At 63.9% G+C, this 22,646-nt stretch overlaps 2 protein-coding genes across 16 annotated transcripts; both read left to right on the top strand.

Moving 5' to 3' along the window:
• Positions 1–365: 365 nt before the first annotated feature.
• On the top strand, positions 366–5,517 carry MCRIP2 (MAPK regulated corepressor interacting protein 2). Of its 5 annotated transcripts, XM_087854086.1 has the most exons (7): positions 370–536; positions 638–755; position 935; positions 3,418–3,572; positions 4,430–4,557; positions 4,792–4,893; positions 5,124–5,517. In XM_087854086.1, the coding sequence occupies exons 1-7, from the start codon at positions 485–487 to the stop codon at positions 5,192–5,194; spliced, it is 627 nt and encodes a 208-aa protein (XP_087710212.1). In that variant the 5' UTR covers positions 370–484; the 3' UTR covers positions 5,195–5,517. The 5 variants fall into 5 exon arrangements, with proteins under 5 accessions (XP_087710202.1, XP_087710212.1, XP_045640375.2 ...); XM_087854076.1 differs by lacking the exons at positions 638–755; position 935 and having other exon boundaries at positions 366–536; positions 3,437–3,572; XM_045784416.2 differs by lacking the exons at position 935; positions 3,418–3,572 and having other exon boundaries at positions 378–536.
• An 847-nt stretch (positions 5,518–6,364) lies between these two features.
• On the top strand, positions 6,365–22,489 carry WDR90 (WD repeat domain 90). Of its 11 annotated transcripts, none has more exons than XM_045783878.2 (43): positions 6,365–6,432; positions 6,554–6,777; positions 6,906–7,082; positions 7,166–7,274; positions 7,478–7,648; positions 7,924–8,038; positions 8,126–8,193; positions 8,546–8,649; positions 8,728–8,946; positions 9,059–9,121; positions 9,360–9,428; positions 10,012–10,122; positions 10,203–10,348; positions 10,421–10,478; positions 10,966–11,084; positions 11,207–11,350; positions 11,453–11,565; positions 11,646–11,762; positions 12,043–12,278; positions 12,456–12,595; positions 12,795–12,925; positions 13,326–13,456; positions 13,803–13,964; positions 14,166–14,294; positions 14,497–14,627; positions 14,706–14,746; positions 14,897–15,028; positions 15,146–15,328; positions 15,666–15,763; positions 16,391–16,493; positions 16,783–16,904; positions 17,084–17,243; positions 17,336–17,526; positions 17,615–17,783; positions 17,904–18,015; positions 18,149–18,320; positions 20,328–20,450; positions 20,601–20,775; positions 20,872–21,002; positions 21,112–21,255; positions 21,332–21,451; positions 21,538–21,622; positions 22,102–22,489. In XM_045783878.2, the coding sequence occupies exons 1-43, from the start codon at positions 6,423–6,425 to the stop codon at positions 22,299–22,301; spliced, it is 5,658 nt and encodes a 1,885-aa protein (XP_045639834.2). In that variant the 5' UTR covers positions 6,365–6,422; the 3' UTR covers positions 22,302–22,489. The 11 variants fall into 11 exon arrangements, 8 of the variants coding, with proteins under 8 accessions (XP_045639834.2, XP_045639833.2, XP_045639836.2 ...); XM_045783877.2 differs by having other exon boundaries at positions 11,435–11,565; XM_045783879.2 differs by having other exon boundaries at positions 6,379–6,432; positions 6,581–6,777; positions 11,435–11,565.
• Positions 22,490–22,646: the final 157 nt, after the last annotated feature.

Below are 22,646 nucleotides of genomic sequence, written 5' to 3'. Positions count from 1 at the left end.
TCCCAAGACCCAGGCCAACAATGACCCCTCAGGCTGGCCCAGGCCCACCCAGGCACCTTGGCTGAAGCTCCCCAACTTGAGTGGGAACGGCCTTGCCTTGCTTGCAGGGTCCGCACAGAGCGCCCCCAGCGCACCCCCGCCCCCGCGGCTCACCTGGCCTTCCCGCGGTGGAAGGCCGTCCCAGGCCCTAGGCCTCCTCCTCCGCCTTGGCCTTGGGCCGTGTGGGGTGGGGCGCTGGTGGCTGCGGGCCGCGGCCAGTCTCGCCAACGGCCGGAGCCCCACCTCCGCCGCGTGCCCCGAGGCCGGCCCTTTCGCGCGGGCCCTTTAAGGGCCGGGGGCGTGTAGCGGCCCGCCCCCTGCCCGCCGCGCCCGGCCGCCCGTTAAAGGGGCCGCGCCCTGGGCCCCCGCCGAGTGCGAGCCCGGGCGGAGGGCAGGGCAGGGCGTGCGTCCCGGTGAGCGCGCGGGCGGCCGGCCCCTCCGCACCATGTACACCATCACCAAGGGGCCCAGCAAGCTGGTCGCGCAGCGCCGCACAGGTGCGCGGGGCGGGGGGCGGGCAGGGCCGCCGGGGGGAGGGTCCGCGCAGTGACTGCCCAGGCGCGGCGGCGGCGGCGGCTGACGCGCCCGGTGCCCGCAGGTCCCTCGCAGCAGCAGGTGGAGAGCCGGCTCGGCGAGCTCCTGAAATGCCGGCAGCCCGCGCCGCCGACCCCACCGCCCCCGCGGGCGCAGCCGCCGGGACCCTGGCCCCTTTCGAGGTGAGACGCGCGGGCCGGCCGCTGGCGGCCGCGGGACCGAGAGGTTGACCTTGGGGAAGGTTCGCGGAGACCCGGCCACATGCTCGGGGCGGGCGCGGGGGCGGGGCGTTTGACCCCGCCCGCGCGGGCCGCTCTGGCCTCCGCGGCTCCGCGCCTCCGGCTCACCTGCCACCTGGCAGGGTCGGCGGGCGGCGGCTAGGCCGGATGTGCACGAACCCCTCTCCCACTCTGCCCCTGTGGGACCTTGGCGGAGCCCGAGTGGGGAGGAAGCTGACCAGCTCCTGGATCGTAGGAGCTCCACGCGGCTGACTCAGATGCCCCGGGCGACCTTGGGCGGCGAGGCCAAGGTTTGAGGCGAGCTGCCCAGGAAGGCGGGAGCAAACTATCCTAGGGCGCTGGCCCGCAAGGCCTCCTGGCTCCGGCCCCGGCGGGAGGCCGCTAGCCCCGTCCTTGCAGAGCGGGCTGGGGGAGAAAGCGCACGTGGTTCTTCTGGCCCTTCCAGGCCGCTGCTCTCCTGCGCGCTTCACCCAAAACACCCTGGCTGGGCACTGGAGGACTCCCACAGATGCTCAGGCCTTGCCGGAACCTGCAGTTGCCCGCCTTTCCTGACCAGCAGTTTTGCCAGTGCCCCACGCCTGTCCCACAGGAATCTCAGTCCTGCCCAATTTGGCCTCGACATGACCTTGACCGCCCCCCCCCCCATCTTCCAGAGCTGAGCCTTTGGTTTCTTTTATTCTATACGTTTCCTGGACCCGGGGCTTTCTTCCAAGTGCACAAAAGCCTGAGGCCTCCTGGGCTAGGCTTTGGGTAGGGGCCCGCAGAGAAGCAGGGTGGCTGACTCAGGACCCCCTGAGGCAGCTCTGAGGGTGCAGGTGATGGGGGCCTGCCAGGAGGGGGCAGCCTGTGGGGATCTTTCTGGGCTGCGGCCCTTCCCTGGGGGGGTGGAGGGGCTTCTGCTGGGGGCATGTTGACATTGTGAGGCCACTTCCTAGTGATGAAAGCGTTCTAGGCCAACCACAGGTGTGTCCTGGGAGACAGGTGAGCAGGGCCTTGGGGGCAATTCCTGGGATCCAGGCTGTGTTATAATATTGCCTTGTGATTTCAGCTTTTGCCCTCACGGCTGTCCTGCTGCCCAGAAGAGTAAACAGGACATAGGTGCATAGGCACGACAGGTCCCCCAGGCAAATAACCTGGGAGCATAGTGGTCCAGGGTGCCCCGGACCCTCTCACCTTCCTCTACACAGTCCCATTGCTGATGAAATCAGGGTGCATCTGTGGCAGGTTTGGGGAGTGCTGGGGAGGGAAATGGGAAAGACCGCGTAGAGCCATTAAAACCCCCTGGAGGCCTCACCTTCGCCCTCAGCTGGCCCTCAGCCAGTTGGGCACACCACAGCCTGCCTGGTCAGGAGGGTGCTGACGAGCCTGGCCCGCCTCAGTCCCGTGTGACCGTGGGTCCTACTGCGCACCCGGGAGTGGTGAGCGGCACAGCATGTGCTGGCTGTGCTGGCCCCCCCTTCCCTCTGAGGTCACTCCCTCTTCCAGAGCTGCCCCCTCCCAGTCCCCGTGACCTCGAAAAGACCCTGCTGGGAGGCCAGCGCTGCCAGTGAGTCCTCCCTACCCCCTCTCCTGAACCTTCTGGGGGGAGGCCAGCCTCCAAAAGGGCTCCACCTGCCTTCCTACCCATCCTTCCCTGTTTTTTCCTCTGTAGTGCCTTTTTACTACCCAGCATCCCTCACCCTGACTGCCACGAGAGATGGGGTGTCTGGGCCGCTGCCGCGTCCTCTGCGCCTGGTGCGCCTGGTGCGCCTGGTGCGCTGCAGGTGCTCAAAACGTCTGACCTGCTAATTCTGTGGGCTGGGGTTCTGGGCCGCTGTGGGGCTGTTCCTCTGAGCAGCTCTGGCTCCCAGTGTGAGATAGACAGCAGAGAACAGTGGCGGTGATATGCTTGGTCAGGAAGAAGATACAGTGGCGCCCCGTGGCCCCGGGATGGTCCTGCAAGCAGGTGGGGGAGGTGGCCTGGGAGTGTCACTGAGTCGTGGGCTTTGAGGTCACGCAGGTGTGAGCTCATGTTCTGGAACTAACACCCATTTACAGCGTGTGACTTTGGGCGGGTCACTTCCCTCTGGAGGACAGGGTCCTGGGCTGGCAATGGGTGGGCGGTTGACCGTGGGGGTCAGAGAGGAGACTCAGTGCGAGGATGCCCGCGTGCGTGCTGAGCAGGGACACTGGAGTGTGCCCGCGGGCAGCAGCCGTGGGAGCAGGCACAGCAAGACTTTCATCTATGGTGCACGCTGCAGCCAGCGCCCTTTTCTTCAGAGGGCCTGGGGAGCACCCTTACGTAACTAACTCCCAAAGGGGTGGGGGAGTTAGGTGGGTGCCTGCCTGCTAGGGCCCCCACTCAGCCCTGGTCAGGCCACCGCCTTGGTCCCTGTGATCCACAGCCCATGGCTGCAATTCCCTTCTCAGTTTTCCTTCTTTGCTGTCCAGCCTCCCCTTTCCTGGAGTCTGCAGGCTTGTGGGGGCAGGGGTGGCAGGCAGGGGGTTATCCAAGTGGAGGACAAACGTTCATACTTTCTGGTTGGTGCAGCTCAGGCCTGGGAGGAGCCCTGACCCCTACATTTTCTTCGCTGGCCTGGAGCTGGTGGGACCGGTGCCCCTCAAGACACTCCTCTTTATTTTAGTGCCCCTCTCAGCCGAGGAGGACCCCCGAGCGGCGGTGGGGCACCTGAGCCCAGGAAGGCGAGCAGGCCGGCGGGACCGCGAGTGCCTGGCGGAGTGGCACGTGCAGCCCAGGACTCCCGGCTCCCACCTCCTGCTGTAGGTGCGGGCCCCGCTCCCTCCACGGCCCCATCCTGGGCTTTGTGTGTGCAGGGCTAGGCCAGCTGCTGCCAGCAAGGGCAGCCCATCACTGCCTTGGGCCCTGCTGATCGCTGACTGGGACAGGCCCAGTGGCTCCCTGGACATCCCATGCCCACCAGACTGAGCTCCAGCACCTGGGGGCCATCTCCTCACTCAGCATTCCCACCCCCATGGGCAGGAGTGTTGCCTTGTCTGGGACCTTCAGGGATGGGCTGGGGTTGAAGTCACAACTTCTCCACTCAGTGCTCTTTGGCCACACCATCACTGAGGGCTCATCCCCATGGAGCCTGAGGCAGCCAGGAAGAGGGAAGGGCAAAGATTGCCTGTTTCTTGTCTGGGTCCTTCCACACTGGGGACAGTGGTGAGATGGAGAAGCTTCTGTGGGGGGAGAAGATGGCCGAGAATTGTGCCTGGCCAGTTGTGGTTGGGTCAGAGTGATCTGGTTGTAGCTTAGATCTGTACGTGGGTTGCTGGAGGCCTGGCTGGTCCTGGGGAGGTGGGATGCAGGTGGCAGTAGGGGTGCCCGAGAGACCCTTGGAGGAGCGCCTGTGTGCCTTGAGCATGGAACCCTGCTGGGGGTCTGGGACACAGGGCTGGGGACTGCAGGTGTGAATCGAGCTGCTGGCGGCTTGGGCCTGCAGGAGAGAGGCCTCCTCGGCCACCACTGCAGCACGCAGCTACCCTGAAGGTCAAGGCAGTGCCCAGGCTGGGCCTGGCCTGGGGATGGAGGGTGTGGCCTGAAGCTGCTCCTGGAGCTTTGCCAGGCATCATCTGGGCTTAGGATAGTTGCTGACCGGCTCCTCCCCCCTCCACAGTCCGGGGCCAAGGCTTGTGTTCAATCGGGTGAATGGCCGGCGGCCCCCTGCCACATCTCCATCCCTTGAGGGAACCCAAGAGACCTATACGCTGGCCCATGAGGAAAACGTCCGGTTTGTGTCCAAAGGTAGTGTCGAGGCCCGACGGTGAGGCCCGGGCCCCTATTCCTCCTCCTCACTGTGACCTGATTCAAAGTAGATAGAGGACCGGGCTCTTCCTAGGCTGTGTGCCTGTTTGTCCTGTGACTGTCCAGTGGGCTGCCTATTCCCGTTCTTGGCTTGGGTCCAGGGTGGCCACCAAGCCCTGGGTGGGAGACAGGATGCCAGGGGCCTGGCTCAGCCTGACTGCCCTTTCCCCACAGCTTGGCAGCAAGTGGAACAGCAGCTGGGTAGTGGCCCAGCTGGCGATAGTGGGCCCAGGCCTGTGCAGTACGTGGAGAAGACCCCCAACCCCCGGCTGCAGAGTGAGCCCTCCCCTGCTCTCAGGGAGTCCCCTCCACTCCCTCCAACCCTGACCTGGGCCCTGCTGGATTCTAGCCCTAGGGGATTGGGGAGGGCACTTGAACTTGACCCGCTTCTTCCTAGTGCTTGCTACATTTGGGTCTGGGTGAGGGGCTTGTGGTTGGCTCAAAGGGAGAGACACTGACTGGTCTGGGAGGCAGCATCACTGCCCAGCCTTCTACTCTGCCCACAGACTTTGTGCCCATTGACCTGGACGAGTGGTGGGCGCAGCAGTTCCTGGCCAGAATCACTAATTGCTCCTAGCTGCCTTGGAAGGAATGATGCCCGTGCAGGACCCAGCCCTGCCTCATGGTGGACGACCCCCACCCCTCACCAGGAGAGGACCACAGAGCCCTATTTAGCCACTGAAGCAGGCCGTCCTTCACCCTGAGTCTGGCCGGGAGCCGGCCACACCTGAAGTGCCAGCGTTTGGACTTTTGCACCTGCTGACCCCTGGACCAGTTGTGCTGTGCTGCCAGGGGCCGGGAGCTGAATCTGTCTGACCTCAATCCTGCTCACTGTGCCCAGGGACCAGCCCCTGGGGCTGGCAGGGAGGAGTTCCAGGCTAATAAAGTTGAGAAACTGCCCTTTTTGAGTGGCCTTTATTTGCTGCGTGTGGGGGTGGCGTCAGGGTCGTCACGTACTAGGTCCAGCCTAACCTTTCCTTGGGCCCATGGCTACGGCTCTGCCCGATTCTGGCCTTCCTGTGTCCTGACGGAGGTGCTGGGGCCCTGGGGCCACTCATCGTTCTTGGACGTCGCTGGACCTTGCCAGCACCACCCAGCTTTCTCTCCTGTGGGCAGGTGCCTGAGCCCCATCTCACGATTCACGAATGTTAGCAACTGGCCCAGGGATGGAGTCTCAGGGACGCGGGACTGGGGCCAGATCTCAGGATGCTTGGTCCTGTGTCTTAACCCCCCAGGCCGAGGTGCCCTGTGGGACACTGCTTGGCCTCGAGTGGGTGGCACTGCCTGCGGAGTGGAGTGGAGTACCCCAGATGTGGAAGCTAGAGGGCTGGAGGCAGGAGGGTGGAGACCGGTCTGAGCTGTCGGTGGGTGTGGACAGCCCTGGCCAAGTGCATTCCCATAAATATGGGGTAGGTCACCTTCCCGATACACAGGTGCGCCCGAGAGTCGGGCACCTCCCTGGTTCCCACTAGCCTTGCTAGGTCATCGGCACAGGGGCCTGGCTTGGGAGTAGCCGCAGAGGCCCAGGGTCGCGACGGTTCTCAGGGCGCCGGAGAGGCGGCCCACGCCGAGCCGGACGAACCTTGCCTTACGACCAACCGCGGTCCGGCGACCCGACTCTGGTCGCACCGCGGTCACGTGGCCGATGTCGCGCCGTCGTCCGCCCCGCCCCGCCGCAGGTCACGTGGCCTGGGCCGCGTGACGGCAGCAGTGGCGCCGTTGCCAGGCGGCCGTTGCTAAGCGCGCGCTGCGTGCCCTGCGTGGAGCGCGCGGCGGTCGAGGCGGGAAGTGCGAGCCCCAACGCCATGGCGAAAGGTAGCGGCGCGCGGGAGGCCTGGGCCGGGGCGTCAGCGCGGCGGGGGGACCGGGGCGGCGGGGCGTCAGAGCGGCGGGGGGACCGGGGCTGGCGCTCAGTAATAGCGATTTCGGAACACAGACCCAGCCTTTGGCTCCTCCCTGGAAGGTCTGGAGGCCCACAGCGGGATACCCGCCCTCGCCGGCCGGGGTCTGGCATCTGGGGACGCACCTTCATGCCCACGGGGGTCCTCACACCTTCGTGGCCCCCCAGTGTGGCAGCACCCGTTCCTCAACGTCTTCAGACACTTCAAGGTGGGCGAGTGGAAGCGGTCCACTAAGGAAGGCGATGTGGCTGCTGTGACGGTAAGCGGGCCAGGGGATCTCTTCCTTCTCTCCTGAGAGCCCTGGTAGAAGCCCGCGAGGGTCACACGACGGTGCCCTTCTTGGTGTCTCTCGCTGGACCGCGCCGCCTCCCCTGTTTCTCTCTTTAGGATAGGACTCTGAAGTGCACTGTGTATCGCATCCGGGGTTCTGTGTCTGCTGGAAATTACATCCAGCTCCCCAAAACCAGTACCCAGTCCTTGGGGCTGACGGGACGGTACCTGTACGTGCTCTTCAGGCCCCTGCCAGCCAAGCACTTCGTCATTCACCTGGACGTGGCCACCGAGGTGCCAAGCTTGGGAGCAGGGGCCGGGGGTGCTGCGTTCCTGCAGCCCCTCTCGTCTTCTCATGGTCATGCTGTGCCCTGCAGGACAGCCAGGTCATCCGTGTGTCCTTCTCCAACCTCTTCAAGGAATTCAAGTCTACGGCCACATGGCTGCAGTTTCCCTTCATCTGTGAGGCGGGGTTAGCTGTAAAAGGTGATGTGGAAACGGGACATGAAGGGCTGCGGTAGCCCGAGAGAGGCTGCCTGAGAGCAGAGAGGGAGGTGGGCAGTCGCAGGCACAAGGACCGATGGTGCTGGGGCGGGGGGGGGCACGTGATGGTTGGCGCCGGCTGAGTACAGACCGCCGTGGGCTGGCTGGTGAGACCGTGGGCGCTGGTCTTGGCTCGTGTTCTTCAGAGCTGGCCGCTGTTGCCCCCTCTGGTGCCCGCTGGACATGCCTGCAGCTTGATTTGCGTGACATTCTCCTGGTGTACCTGAACCGGTGCTACGGTCATCTCAAGGGCGTCAAGCTGTGCGCGAGTCTGCTCGTGAAGAGCCTCTACACCAGCGACTTGTGCTTTGACCCCGGTGAGTGCTGTACTTACGCCCTGTGCGCATCCTGCAGCCTGCCCGCTCCGGTTCTCTCCCCTCATCCCTGAGTTCTCAGCAGGAGGGGCTGACATCCCGGCCTGTGATGGAAACGCCTGTGCAGTGCCCTCTCGGAGCCCCCCAGCTCCTGAGACACCTGTGGGGGGCAGGGGGTGGTGGTGGCTGGACTGGGGGTACCTGGTATTGAGACCCGCCTGGGCTAGAAGAGGGAGCAGGATGGGCTTGCTTCCGTGGACCAGCTCCGCTCTTTGTAGCTGTTACCATTGCTGAGGCCCAGCGAGCAAAGTTGCCTGTCACACCTGTACCTCGAGAAATGGCATTCCCGGTGCCAAAGGGGGAGAGCTGGTATGACCGCTATGTCCACATCCGGTGAGCAGCTCTGCCCATCCTGAGGGAGGCCAGTGAGGGGAGCACAGGGCGGTCCCTGGACACTAACTTTTCCTCTGCCCTGTCGAGGTTTCCAAGTGACAGCTCAAAAGCATCTCCTGAGCTGGTTCAGAAGAGCTGTTCCCCTCCTGAGGCAGGTGGGCTTGTGGGGTCACCAGGGATGTGGGCTCAGGCCTGCAGCAACGTGGCGTTTCACGGGAGGGGGTGTTGATATTGTATGGGGGTGGCAAACCTGCCAGGGTGGTGCCCACGGGGGCCAGGGCTAGCCTCGAGGCTGTCCTGAGATGCCAGGACCATGTGGAAGGTGGTGTGGGGTGCTTGGTGTCCTCAAACTTTCCAGCTAGGAGGGTATGCGGGGCCTGGCTTAGAGGGGTGGGCTGCAGCTGTTGCTGTGGCTTCGGAGGAGTGGGCGAGGCCGTATGACCATGCTGTCTCCAGGCCTCTGTGCTCTCTGTTCAGTGGCTTCTGTGGCCTTTGGTTCCATTCCAGGTTTCCTGGGGCGCACGCTGCAGGTTCCCCCTCACCCAGTGGCTTTCAGCGATCTCTTCCAGGACAGTGTGCCCTCCCCGGTCCAGATGTTGGGTCCCATAGCTGTGAGTGCTCCTGTTCCTTGGAGATGGGGCTGCAGGGTGGTGGCCTCAGGGTGCTGACACGCACTTGTGCCTCTGCAGTCGCGCCAGGCCCCCTCAGTGCCCAGGCCCCTTCCAGAGGTCAGCTTGTTCTGCGAGCGCTCGGAGGTCCCCAGTATGAATGGCCGCAGTGACCGTAGCCAAGAGCACTCGGCCAGGGCGGAGGTCACTGACAAGCATGCAGCTGGCAACGGTGTTCACGTGTCCGCGCCTAAGCCGACCATGGTTGCCATGGCCCTAGAGGATGTGGCCATGCACGAGGTCAGTGCCTAGCCCTGGGAAGGTGAGGGGTAAGCCCTCTCACCGAGGTGGGTGGGGCCCTGATGAGGTGTGGCTCAGGGCTACTGGGTCTCTGAGACCTTTTGTCGTCCAGCCTTCTGGCCGAAAGCACAGCAGGCAGGAGGTGGCTTTGGACAAGGATCTCTTCCAACAAAAGGTAAGGAGACACCAGGCGATACGTGGAGGCCTGGGAGTGCGGGCAGGGGCAGGAGCTGAGGTCCCCACAGGGTCTGGCACTGAGGCCCGATCCTGGCTTCCTGCCACTGTGCAGCCGGCAAGAACCACCCAGGACCACGTTGCTTTCTTGGCAGGGAGGAGCTAGCCTGGGCTGGTGCGGTCCCAGTGCGATGGGAGCCTCACCTCCTGGGGTCTCACTGTGAGTTTGCCTGTTTCAGAGCTTTCTCCCGGATCCGATCCTGAGACTCAAGGGAGTCATTGGCTTTGGGGGCCACAGTACCAAATGGGTGAGTGGTCCGGTGCTCTTTCTTAGGTGCTCTTTCTGGGTCGTGTGTCAGGTACACAGAGGGGGCAGTGGGAAAACCGTGAGACCCCAAGGTGGTTATGTGGACATCTATGTTTCCTCGGGGTGTGGAGTCTCTCACCCCCCGTGAATGCCTGGCCCTGTCCGTGTTGGCACACGGCCTGGCGTTTGCTCAGTGGAAGCGGGACTTCCTGTCCCGGCGTCTGTTTCTTCTGTTGGGAGTGCAGGCCGCGCTCGCACGGGCCCAGGTGCTGGAGCGTCCCTAGACCCGAGAGCTGTCACGTGTCCTGTGAGGCTTTGATGCTTGTCTGGCGTGTGGGGCTGGTGTGGGCACCAGTTTTGGGTCTGTGGCGCTGTGCTTGCCAGGTCTTTCTAGACGTAAACCGAGCGTCTGTGGGTCCTGGTGTTTCATTATTTCCACCGTGGAGTTTCTAGTATTGCAGACAGGGTTTGGGGGAGGTCCTGCATGTGTGTGTGTGCTCCTGACACGGCGGCGGGGTGTGCTGGGGTTGGGGAGGGCGGAGGCCAAGCAGCTCGTGACGTCCACATCTGGCCCCTGTGCACAGGCGCTGTGGACCCGGGACGGGGCTGCCGTGGTGTACCCCTGTCACGCAGTCATTGTCGTCCTGCACGTCCACACCCGGGAGCAGCGCTGCTTTCTCGGCCACACTGACAAGGTGGGTGCCACCCGCCTGTCCCAGGGAAGGCTCGTGCCTGCGAGCCCAGGGCCGTCCCCCCAACCTGCCACCTCCTCCAGGTTTCTGCCCTGGCACTGGATGGGAGCGGCGTGCTGCTGGCCTCGGCCCAGGCCCGGCCCCCAAGCATGCTGCGCCTGTGGGACTTCCAGACCGGGGAGTGCCTGTCCCTGTTCCGGAGCCCGGCCCACACCCTCTGTTCCCTTAGGTGCGCATGGGGCCTCTGGGAGGGGTGGGGGGCCGGCCCCAGCCACACTGACTGCTTGCTTTCCATCCACAGCTTTTCCAACAGCGGGGCGCTGCTCTGTGGCGTCGGCAAGGACCGCCACGGGAGGACGGTAACAGGCCCTGGTCAGGGAGGCAAGGGTGGCCTGTGCCTGGGCGCAGGCAGAGGCCAAAGGGCTTAGGAAGCAGAGCTCCCCTGCCCAGCCCGCTGCCCTGCGTGCCCTGTATGATGCCTCATGTTCTCAGGCCCCTGGACAGAGTCGGTGTGGCCGCCGCCTGCCGTCTCTGCTGGCCGTGTTTGGCGCAGCGGCCTTCCTGAGATCAGGTGTATCTGAGGCGGTTCATGTTCCGGCACGGGCCCGTCTTTGCTCGTGGGTCGGTGTTTTCTCTGTTCCCACAGACATGCCCAGCTTCGAGTGTGGAAGCCCAGGAGTACGCGGACAGGTTCCTCTGGGCTGTGGGACCAACGTCCCCACACCCTCAGCTCCCGAGCGCTCTGGCGGGCTTGTGTAGGAAAGAAGAGCTGAGGCCTGCGGGAGGCCAGGCAGGCAGGCAGGGCGGATGCGTGGGCCATGGGCACTCAGTACGGGCTTGTTGCAGGTGGTGATGGCCTGGGGCACAGCCCAGGTGGGACGAGGCGGTGAGGCAGTCCTTCTTGCAAAGACGCACACCGGGGTTGACATCCAGGCATTTGAGGTGGCCTTTTTTGACGAAACCAGGTGATGGTGCTGTCCCTGCTTTGCTGGGATGAGGCCTCGACAGCCCATGGGCCCGGATGGGGTCTGAGCCTGGCGCTCCCTGGCTTGGGGACCACCCACAGTGTCATGTTTCTGCCCTGCAGGATGGCCTCGTGTGGGCAGGGCAGCGTGCGGCTGTGGCGGCTGCGCGGGGGGGAGCTGCGTTCCTGCCCTGTGGACTTGGGGGAGCACCGGGTGCTGGAGTTGACCGACCTGGCCTTTGGATGGGCCCAGGATGGCCATACACTGTGAGTCCTACCCTCACTCCCATAAGTGGCTGGGTCCTGTTCCCACCTGCCCCTTCGGCCCTCACTTGTCGCCTCCCTGAGCAGCTATGTGTGTGGCCGCAGTGGACACATCTTGGAGATCGACCGCCAGCTCCTGGCCGTGCGGTATGCTCGCCGCCTCCTGCCCACGCGGACCCCCAGCCGCCCTCTCTCACAGAAGCAGACCTTCAGTTCTGGTAGGTGGTCCCCTGCTGTATGGGGGGTGGTGGTGGGGGAGCCGCCCTGGTGCTGTGGGCTGACCCTGCCCGCCCCCTAGGCCCCGGCATTTCCATCAGCAGCCTCAGCGTGTCGCAGGCCATATGTGCCATGGGCTCGGAGGACGGCTACCTGCGGCTCTGGCCCCTGGACTTCTCCTCTGTGCTCCTGGAGGCAGGTGGGACCACGGTACCGTCTCAGCATCGGAGTTGCTTTGGGAGGGTTGTGTCCCTGGGTCATCCCCTGGCTAGACATCAGTCCCAGTCCTCCAGGGGTCATCCCCTGGCTAGACATCAGTCCCAGTCCTCCAGGGGGTCAAGTCCTGAACCCAGGAGTGGGTGGTCATTGGGGAGCTGCCCGTTCTCGCCACAGAGAGATGGAGCTGCAGGCTGCAAGGAAAGGGGTTTGTCTGTGTTGTGGAGGGGGCCCGGGAGGTCCCTGAGCCACCCTGTCCGCAGAGCACGAGGGCCCAGTCACTTCAGTGTGCGTCAGCCGTGATGGTCTGCGTGTGCTGTCCACCACCTCCTCCGGCCACCTGGGCTTCCTGGACATCCCGTCCCGGGAGTACAGCATGCTGGTTCGCTCCCACACCGCTCCGGTGCTGGCCCTGGCTACCCAGGGCAGCCGAGGGCAGCTGGCCACGGTGTCCCAGGACCACACTGTCCGCATCTGGGACCTGGCGACTTTGCAGCAGGTGGGGTGCGGCCAGAAGGGAGCCATCGCAGAGGGAGGCACTGCGGGCTGGTGGGTGGGGCCCAGGCAGGCGTGGAGCACTGCACGGTCCGTGGGGCCCATGGAGAGATGGGCTCTCGGGCTCTGAGGCCGGCTGGCAGCCCCATCCCTACCTGCCCTCATGGACCCCGCCCCCCAGCTCTATGACTTGAGGTCCCCGGAGGAGGCCCCGTGTACCGTCGCCTTCCACCCCACGCGTCCAGCCTTATTCTGCGGCTTCAGCAGTGGGGCCGTCCGTTCCTTCAGCCTGGAGGCTGCTGAGGTTCTGGTGGAGCACAGGTGGGTGCCCAGTGGGTTCCAGCCCTACAGACGCCCGTGCCGGAGGCTGCGGTGCTGCGTGGGGCGCCGGGTGGGGAAGGGCCGTCCACGGAGAGCCCCAGCCCTCTGCTGCCCCCGGGAACTCAGGCAGCACCAGCTGTGAGCAGTCTGGGACGGTGCAGCTCAGGGCCGGGGTGGTGGCCGTCCCTGTGTGGTGCAGGTGTCACCGAGGACCAGTCACCGGCCTGGCCGCCAGCCCCGACGGCAGCCTCCTATTCAGCTCCTGCTCCTTGGGCACCTTGGCCCAGTACCACTGCGCCAGCACCCCGTGCCGTGTGCTGCGTGTGGCAGGTCAGACCCCTGTGCTGCCCATCCAGCCTCCTGACCATCTCCTCATCCGGTCCCCGTGGGGTGGGGGCTGCTCGCTGCCTGCAGCTCCGGGGTGAGTGTGGTTTTAGAACTTCTCAGCCCCCCAGAATGAAAGGTCAGTGAGGGTCTGTGCCAGCCCTGCTGCAGGAGAAGGTGAATGGCCTGAGCACTAGGTAGGAGTCGGGTCACCTGAGAGCGTGTGTTTCCTCCTGTGGCCACTGTAACTTGGGCCAGCCAGGTGGTCACTTGGCAGCTGGTCGTGGTCCGGGAGAACCCCCAGCTATCCCAGCAGTAGCTGGTGCCCACTGGTGTCTGTTTCCCACAGCCGGGGGCAGGTTTGGGTCTCCACCTGGTTGACCCTGTGCCCCCATGCTGCCGGCAGCTGACATGGTGTGCCGGGACGCCCACCCAACCCCCAATGCCCTGGCGGTTAGCGCGGACAGCCGCCTGCTGGCCTTCGTGGGCCCCTCCAAGTACGTGGTGACCGTCATGAACGCAGCCTCCCTGGAAGAGGTGAGTCAGCTGGAACCCTCCGTGTGGCCATGCTGGCATGGCCAGCACTCTATGGATGTTCCCCACCGGCTGCCACATGGCCGTCCTGGGTTCCACCAGGGTGGAGGGGGTCAGGGAGGGCAGGGGCTCTCCTCGGCCCTGTGTGGGGTGCGAGGGAGTTAAGGGGGCAGGTGGGAGGCCATGCTCACCCCAGAGAGGGTCTAAAGGATCACGGAGTGCGTGAGCCACAGGCAGGCAGGGTTGCTGGGTGGGTGCCTGAGGCTGCTCACCTCCTGTGCTCTGGCTCTGGGGGGCGCAAGCTCTTCCCGGAGGCCCTCACCGGTGGCTACTCGGTGCTCTCTCCCAGCTGCTACGAATCAACGTCAGTGCGCTGGACCTGGCCAGCAGCCGCCTGGACTCAGCTGTGGCCGTCTGCTTTGGCCCCGGACCCCCTGGCCACCTACTGGTGTCCACGTCCTCTAACACGGTCATGGTGCTGGATACCATGTCGGGCCGCGTGGTCCGGGAGGTGAGCCCAGGGCTGCGGTCAGCCACTTGACCTCCCCTTCCCTCTGGGCTCCAGCTTTAGTGCCTGCAGTGCCTCGAGCAGGAGGAGGCCCTGGCCCACCTGCTGCTCCTCCGAAGGGGCATTTCTCGAGAAGGGAGACTTCCCTTGTGCGGCGGTCTGTGATTTCCGATCTTCTGTCACCGACAAGAACATTTCTTGCAGCTGCCATGTGTTCCCCCTGTGGCCTGCCCCTCCCTGGCCCTCAGCAGGGACGCCCGCTTCTTGCTGATGGCCACTGACCGGGCCATCAAGGTGTGGGACTACCCGACACAGGCCTGCCCCAGCTGCCAGGTGGGTGATACCCCCAACTCCCCTGTGCTTGCTGGAGCTTGACGCTCCTGAGAGCCTCCTCCTCACACCCCCCATCTGGGGGGTCAGGGGACTCAACAGCCAGATCTGCAGGATGCGTCGCTCTCTTGCAGCGTGAAGCAGAGGCCCGTGGTGCTCTAGCTGTGCCTCGAAGCTCTCTGTGTCTGACTCCCATTGCCCCCAGGTGTATGTCGGCCATTCAGAGCCTGTGCATGCTGTGGCCTTCACCCCTGACCAGCAGCAGCTCCTCAGCGTGGGGGATGCCATCTTCCTCTGGGACATTCTGGGTCTCCCGGAGAGCTCACCACCAGGAAGGCAAGTGCCTGCCCTAGACCTACGTCTGCTCGCCACCCTGCTACACCCTTCCCACCTGATCTCTCGTTGCCTCTGCAGTGCTGGAGACTCACCTGGGGCACCGCCGACCTGCGAGGCTAGTGAGTGACCCCACCACACGGGCAGGCTTTGTGATAACCTTTGGTGCTAGCCCTGCAGTCTCTGTGGGTGGCATAGCGCCCCTTCCTTCCGTGAGGTTTCTAGTGCAGAACTGGGGGTGTGTGGCACAGGCTGGGTCCTTCTGTCTCCAGGCCCGGATGCAAGGCAGCTGGAAGACACGGTGTCTGGGGCCAATGGGCTCCCCCGGCAGCAGGTGCCTGAGCCATCCCCGGCTTCCCCACTCCGGCCGGGCGTCTGTGCTGGACCCCTCAAGGGTGATGATGGTAAGGGTGGAGGGCCTGTTGGGTGTGTCTCTGGTCCAGGCCTATGGGGGGGACAGGGGGCGGGAGCAACGGTGCTCCGCTCCTTCCTCTCAGTGCCCCCCTCCCCGTTCTCCCCAGGTGCCTTCTCCTTGTCAGATGAAGAAGGACCCTCTGAGGAGAGCCACAGCCCTGAGGGGCTCCATCAGGCCTCAAGTCTGCCCATGCTGGTGAAGGAGGCCAGCGGGGCTGGAGACGGGGTCTGGGGGTCTCCAGGGGGCCCCTGGGACCTCAGCATGGGTCCCCACCCCCATAGCTGGTCCAGTAAGCAGAAGAGGGGCAGCTGGGTGGGGTGGGATACTCATGATCAACCAAGGTTTTTCACGGGCTCCAGGCGGCCTGAGGGAGGCCCAGCCGCCTGACGGGCTGAGGTTTACTCTGTGAGACGAGCTATGTTCAGTACCGGGCAGGTAGGCTCGTCTGGGGCCCTGGCTGGGCCAGGCTAGCAGTGGGGTGCAGCCCATCTGTGTCCTCTGGCCCCACATGTATGCTGTGGCTCAGACACGTGTCCCCGTGGCGGTGCTGGGTGACTGTGCAGGGAGGGGTCTCTGAGGGTCATGGGTGCTTTGGTGTTGCGAAGCCTCGTCCTTCTCCCCATCAGGTGCTTGGAGTATCAGAGAAGCTCAGGTCCATCCCTCTGCCCGCCCAGACTGCTATAGGCACTTCCTGGCACGCTATAAGACCTCCCCACTGGTCAAGGTCAGTTGGGGTGGGGGATCCTCGCAGGCCCTTTCACAAGCAGACACCCTACAGGCACAGAGGTGGGGGTGGCACGGCCCTGTAGCTTCTGGGAGTGTTGTTTCTCCCTAGGAAACTTGGTTTCCTGGAGTCTCCCTAGCGCGGCCCCCAAAGCTCACAGCTGTGGTGACAGGGCTTAGCTGTAGATTTTGGTGACGGTCACCCTGTAGGTGACTTGTCCACCCTGTGTCTGCACTCTGGCTGGCTGGCCAAGGCTCTCACTGTCCTGCGGACGTCCAGAGTGGCCCTGGGTGGTGTCCTAATGAGCCCTGACTACTTCCCATTTCCTCCTCCCGTACCTGTGCCCTCCCTGAGATCCCCCCTGGGTCTTGCTGCCCCTGCCTGGCCTCCCTACACTCCCGCTGCCTCCCACACCTCCCACGTGCACTTTTCTGTCTGCACCCTGAGCTCTGCCTGCTGCTCATGTGGGTTTTGGGGCCCGTGTTCCTGCCATTTTTCTCCTTCTGGGAGCCTGCATCCCCCCAGGCTTCATCGCAGGCCCCAGCCTGATGCGGGAGAGCCTGAGTTGCAAGGGCGGACTGCCGGGCACTGTGCCGGCACCCCAGCGTCCTGTCCGTGTCCTCGCAGAGTGCCTCTGTCTCCAGTGCTGGCGTGGAGCGTCTGCTCCTGAAGGCCGTTGTGGGCTACAACGGGAACGGGCGGGCCAATGTGGTCTGGAAGCCAGATACAGGTGGGGGCCGCCGCGCACCCTGGCTCCCAGCCCAGAAGCTACAGGGAGGGCCCAGCTCTGTCCGCCCCTAGGACAGGCCCCAGGAAGAGCCCGTGAGCACTTGCTCGTAGGTGGTTTGGGTGGCAGGGCAAGAGGGGTGCCCGAGCTGAGACGTGATCTCCCGGTAGCGTCTTGTGTTCCAGCCTCTGAGCGGGCTTTCCGGGGGTGAGCCCCCATGGCTGTGGAAGGGAACAGGGAAGATGCACCCTGGCCCCAGCCGACTGGCTCAGGGCTGGCCTCCTGCCCACAGGCTTCTTTGCCTACACCTGTGGCGGCTTGGTGGTCGTGGAGGACCTGCACTCTGGAGCCCAGCAGCACTGGCTCGGCCACCCCGAGGAGATCTCCACCCTGGCCCTCAGCCACAATGCTCAGGTGCCGGCATCGCCTCCCATCCGCCCACCAGGGTCAGAGCCTGGATTCTTGACAACCACAGCGGGCTCTCACCTCCAGGGCAGTTCGAGGGATGCTGGTCCAGCCTTCCCTCCAGCCAGAACCAGGATGGGCCGTGGGCCATGCCCTCCCTGTTAACGTCCTGCCCTCCTGCCCTCCAGGTCCTGGCCTCTGCCTCGGGCTGCAGCGGCACCGCCTCCAGCTGCCACATCCACATCTGGAACGTGCCGGGGGGCTCCTGCCAGCACCTCATTTCTTACCACAGCACCGCGGTGCAAGCCCTGGCATTTTCACCAGATGACGAGCTGCTTGTCACCCTGGGTCAGTGGGGGTGGGGAGGACAGTGGCCTCTCGACTTTCCTGCCCGTCCTGGGACCCCGGGCAGCTGATGCAGCTACGTGCGTTTTCGCCAGGGGACTACGGTGACCGCGTTCTGGCCCTGTGGAGCATGGCCACCTATGAGCTCCTGGCATCCACGCACCTCCCGGAGCCAGTGCACAGTGTGGCCTTTAACCCCCGGGATGCTGGCGAGCTGGCCTGTGTGGGCCAAGGCACCATTACCTTTTGGCTCGTGCAGCAGCATGGGACCAACATCAGCCTCCAGGTGCCAGGATTTGCAGGGTGTTCTGGAGGATGGGGTCTGGCTGGGCCTCAGGACATTGCTGACCCACGCTTCCCTCGTGTCCCTTCAGGTGCGCCGAGAGCCCATCCCTGAGGAGGTGGGGGCGGGCGAGCTGACCTCGCTCTGCTACGGGGCTGCACCTCTGCTCTACTGTGGCTCCAATGCCGGCCAGGTCTGCGTCTGGGACACAAGTGCCAGGCGCTGCTTCCTGGTCTGGGACGCGGACGACGGCGAGATTGGTGGGTGCCTAACAGAATCCCTGCAGCCCCTGACGGCTCAGGCTTGGCTTCTCCTCGGGAGACCTTGTCTCAAGCTCTGGGCATCTGGGGAGGGGGCTCATGCCACCTCCTGCCTCCCAGGAGTGCTGCTGTGCTCGGGTGCGAGGCTGGTCAGCGGCAGCAACACCCGGCGATTGCGCCTGTGGGCAGTGGGGGCCGTGCCGGAGCTGAGGTGCAAGGGCTCACGCGCCAGGTGAGCTGCTGGGCGTGTCGCCGGGGGGGGGGGGGCGCTGCCCGAGGATGGGGACACACCCCCAGAACACCAGGCTCCCTGGGCTGTCACTGCTGCTACCCTTTCCACCCACTGGCCTCATCCCCCACCCCAGGTCTAGCTCTGTGTTCATGGAGCGCGAGCTGACCTTGGACGGGGCTGTCGTGAGCGCGGTCTTCCACGACAGCATGGACATGGGTGTGGTGGGCACCACGGCAGGCACGCTTTGGTACGTCAGCTGGGCCGAGGGCGCCAGCACCCGCCTCATCAGTGGCCACAGGAGCAAGGTGAGGGCATTTCCAGCCTGGACGGGGGCAGGGCGGTAAGCCACACGTGCTCTGCTCTGCCCCTCCTTTCCCCGGCTTATTTCAAGCCCAAGCCCAAGTCAGACGGGTTTGTGCGTAAATGGTCCAGGAGGTGCCTGGATGAGGACAGCCTGGAGCTGTGTGCTTACCCCTTGTCCACACAGGACCCCCACGCGTCCCCACCCAGGCCTTTTGGCCTTCTCTGTCCTTTTTCTTTTGGCACTATTTTTTCTTGCACTTTCCTTGTTGAGAAAACAAGCTTCTTTGTCCTGGAACCTCCCACCAGCTGGGCTGGACCTGCTTCTCGGCCCTATGTTCCCTGTGGTCCAAGAGGTCTGGAGGCCGGGCCAGGGTCTGGTCAGGGGCCGCTTGCCTGTCGGCGCGGTGCTCCTAGAATGACTCACTACTTGGGTAGGACTTGCTGGTGGTGCTGATCTCATCCTGGCCACGAGGGACGGCCTCGTGAGCTTGGTTTCTCCGAGGTAGGGCCGAGGCAGGAGCCGCAGGGTGGGCGAGTCTCTCCCTCCTGGGCCGGGTCTCCTGAGTGCTGGTTTGGCTCCTCGGCCTCCAATGGTGGTGTACGATGGTGAGGCTCTGTGTGAGCTGCTGGGTGGAAATGTGGGTCCGGCTTCCTTGCGGTCAGTGTTTCTCTTGATGCTTATCAAGCCCTGTTTTGGGCCAGTGGCAGGCTCTTCGAGTTGGCTCCTGAGTCCTCCTTCTTTTTTTTGATCCCTCTTCGTTTCTTTAGACATAATGGTTGCCATCAAAGCAACTTGAGTTTGGGATGGGCGAGTATCATCTGCTCTTTGTGTGTTTTTGGTGACAGCTGTGGGTTAAGATACAAGGTACGCGTCGTACACCTTACTCTCTTGAAGTCTGTGGTTGTGTTACCTTCCCAGAATTGCACAACCGTCACCACAGTCACATTTGAGGGCATTTCACCTCCCCAGAAGGAAGCCCCATACCCTTCAAACACTGCCCCACCCCCCACCCCGATTGCCCTGCCCAGCCCTTGGGTCTCACTGACCAACTGTGTTTCTCTGGATTCACTTGTTCTGGGCATTCCTTCTTTCACTGAGCACGAGCCCTACGGTTTATCCGTAGCATAGCGTGTGTCAGTGCCAGGTACCTTTCCGTGTTCGTTCATCCACCGGCACACGTGCACTTGGGCCCTAAGTCCTTGACCGGAGCTGATGGCCGCAGGTGATTTCCCTCTTGTGTGGAAGGGCGGGGTGCTCCAGGCTCCCCTCTGCAGCTCCGCCCAGAAACAGACTCGGCTATTCCCTCTCAGTCTGGGGGCCCCTCTTGTGGGAAATGGACGTGGGGGTCCTGGTCCGAGTGCCAGAGGGGCCAGTTGCTGCTTAGCCACACAGGAAAATTATTGTTTTTTTAAGTAAGATGTATTATGAGTTCGTACTTACCCTTGAAATTCACGTTCAAGGCTAGACCGTCCTGTGTTTTTTCCCTCTTGGGCACATGGCCTCTGTGTCTCCTTTTCCCTGCGCTCTCCTGCCCAGGCTGTCTGCCCTTACCTTTTGTGTGCGGCCCTCCGGGGACACGTCGTCACGCATGGTCATGTCACCACTTTTTAGGGCCTACCAGAACAGTTCCTTCTGTCTTAGCAAGGGAGCCATCAGGTTCGACCGACCAGTGGGCTTCTAGTGACTCCATCCCACCCAGGTCTCATGTGGGGACACTTGGGAGGGAGGCCAGGACGGTGTCTCTATGCCACATGGAGGTGGATGGGGCCAGGCAGGTTTGTGCTGAGATGGGTAGTCTCGTCAGAAAGACCCACCTGGGGTGCCCAGCTGGCTCAGTCAGAAGAGTGTGCGACTTGATCTTGGGGTCGTGAGTTTGAGCCCCACGTTGGGGATAGAGATTACGTTAAAAAAGTAGAATCTTTAAAAGACAAAACAGACATGGTCCTGCTGTGTCTTCCTCTGCCCAAGGGCCACACAGCCTCAGCGGGGGCTGGCTGGCTTCTTGCAGGTGAACGAGGTCGTCTTCAGCCCCAGCACGTCCCACTGGGCCACGTGCAGTGATGACGGGAGTGTGAGAGTGTGGTCCCTGGCCAGCACGGAGCTCCTGATCCAGTTCCAGGTGCTGAACCAGGTACTAGAGGAGACCAGGGCCGAGCCCAGACCACCTCCCGGCCCTGCCTGGTCTCCATGTCCTCCCTGAGTGTCCATCCCAGCCTTGGGGCTGGGCCCCCGTTCCCCATCCCCAGGGGAGTGCTCGTGTTTCCCCACTGTGGGTCCCCAGAGCTGCCTCTGTCTGGCGTGGAGCCCCCCCGCCTGTGGACACCCGGAGCAGCAGCAGGTGGCAGCAGGCTACAGTGATGGCACGCTGCGTGTCTTCAGCATCTCCCGAATTGCCATGGAGTTCAAGATGCACCCCCATCGGGCTGCCCTGACGGCCGTGGCCTACTCTGCAGATGGTGAGGAGTGGGGACCAGCAGAGCGACAGTGTAGGCACATGTCTGGGCTGGGGGCCAGGGGCCCACAGGGTAACACTGTGGCCCTGTCTGGCCCAGGTCAGACCATCCTCTCTGGAGACAAGGATGGGCTTGTGGCTGTGAGCCGCCCCCGCACGGGGATGACCTTCCGTGTGCTGAGTGATCACCGAGGTGCTCTGATCACCACCATCCAGAGCACAAACAAAGAGGTGACGTGGCTTCATGAGCCGGCAGGGCCTGGCCGGGAGGATGCTGGCAGGGGAGGGAGATTGGGTAGGGCAGGGCAGGAGGCACCCACCAGCCCTTACCCACCCCCAGCATGGAGACTTCGGGGCAGAGGGTGCTGACCTGTGGCTAGCTGCCAGCTCAGACCAGCGCATCAGCATCTGGGCCGCCGACTGGCTGCGGGGCCACTGTGAGCTCGTGGACTGGCTGAGCTCCCCGTCGCCCACCCTCACGGAGGTAAGAGTCCTGCGGGGCACCAGGGGTGGGGACGGTGCCTGCCCACCTGACTGCAGCATGCTGCGCCCCTCCGCAGGTTCCCAGCCATCCACCACCCTGTCTTGTTGCCTTCTGCCCCTGGGATGGGGCATTGCTGGTGTGTGCGGGCCTCGGCGTGCATCCAGAGGTGGTCTTCTACAGCCTTCGCCAGAAGCAGGCATGTGTATCCCTCGCCCCCGTGTGGGGCCAGGAACCCGAGGGACCCAGGGCCGGGGAGGGGAGGCTCACACTCACTGTCCACAGGTGGTGGAGAGGATCCCGCTGCCGTTCTTTGCTGTGTCCCTGAGCCTGTCCCCTGGAGCCCACCTCATGGCCATTGGCTTTGCTGGTGAGTTGTGGTGGAATGGGACTTCAGCCTGTATTGAGTGGAGCCGGGGGGGCTCACCCATACCTCCACCTGGGACCTATCTCTCACGTCAGTGCCGCAAGTTCCTCATCTCTGAAGTGGGCTGAGGACACAGGCCCCAGGGGAGTCGTAGGGTCAGGAGATGAGGGGTGTGGGGTGCTGATTGCAGCACCCAGGGCCAGTGCCTCAACAGAGGGACTTGGTGGCCTAGCTTGGGGCCTTGAAATCCCCATGTGGTGGGATACCTGGGGCTGACGGGCCCTCCCGTTAGCTGTGCTGCCCCGGTCCCAGCTGTAGTGGGCCCCGGGTGTGGCGGACGCAGGGCTTTAGCAAACCTTCGTCCAGAGGCACCGACACCAGGACAGGTTGGGGGACCCCGGGCCCTGGAGCTGCACAGACACGGGTACGGCGTGAGGGGCACTCAGCCTGCCCAGGCCCAGCCCTATGCCATCTGCCCACAGAGCGTGTGCTGAGGCTTGTGGACTGTGAGTCCGGGGCCGTGTGGGACGTCGCCGGCCATGATGACATGGTGCAGCTCTGCAGGTTTGCCCCATCTGCCCGGCTGCTCTTCTCGGTGGCCCACAGTGACATCTTGGTGTGGGAAGTCACAGGCCACCGGGCCTCGGAGGGGGCCTTGAGCTCAGGGCCCCCATTTGGCTGAGAAGCTGGGATGTCGAGGGCCTCCTGCTGAGCCAGGAAGGCCTGGGTCTCTCCGCACCAGACAGGCCTGGGACTCTAAATCATCAAGATCCTGAACTTATGGAAAGTGTTTGCTGGCTCTTTACCTGCGGGCTTTTCTATATTTCTACCTTGTAAAGTTCAAATAAACGTGGGTGTTGCGTTCTGGCATTGTCAGCTGGTCACTCCAGGCTCCTGCTGCCCTGGCCTGAGCTCAGTCTCCAGCAAACCCCCAGACTTCCCGCTCCCTGCGAGGGAACGTGCTCCAGAGTGGGCCTGGCGGGGCTTGCAACGCCCAGTGTGGCCGCGCGGTGGCGCTGTCGCACAG

Source organism: Ursus americanus, chromosome 2 (assembly GCF_024610735.1).
Source record: "Ursus americanus isolate L20-20 chromosome 2, mUrsAme1.1.p, whole genome shotgun sequence".
Classification (NCBI taxonomy): domain Eukaryota; kingdom Metazoa; phylum Chordata; class Mammalia; order Carnivora; family Ursidae; genus Ursus; species Ursus americanus.
The sequence above is the reverse complement of the archived record's forward strand: the minus strand, read 5'-3'. Positions and strand labels throughout refer to the sequence as shown.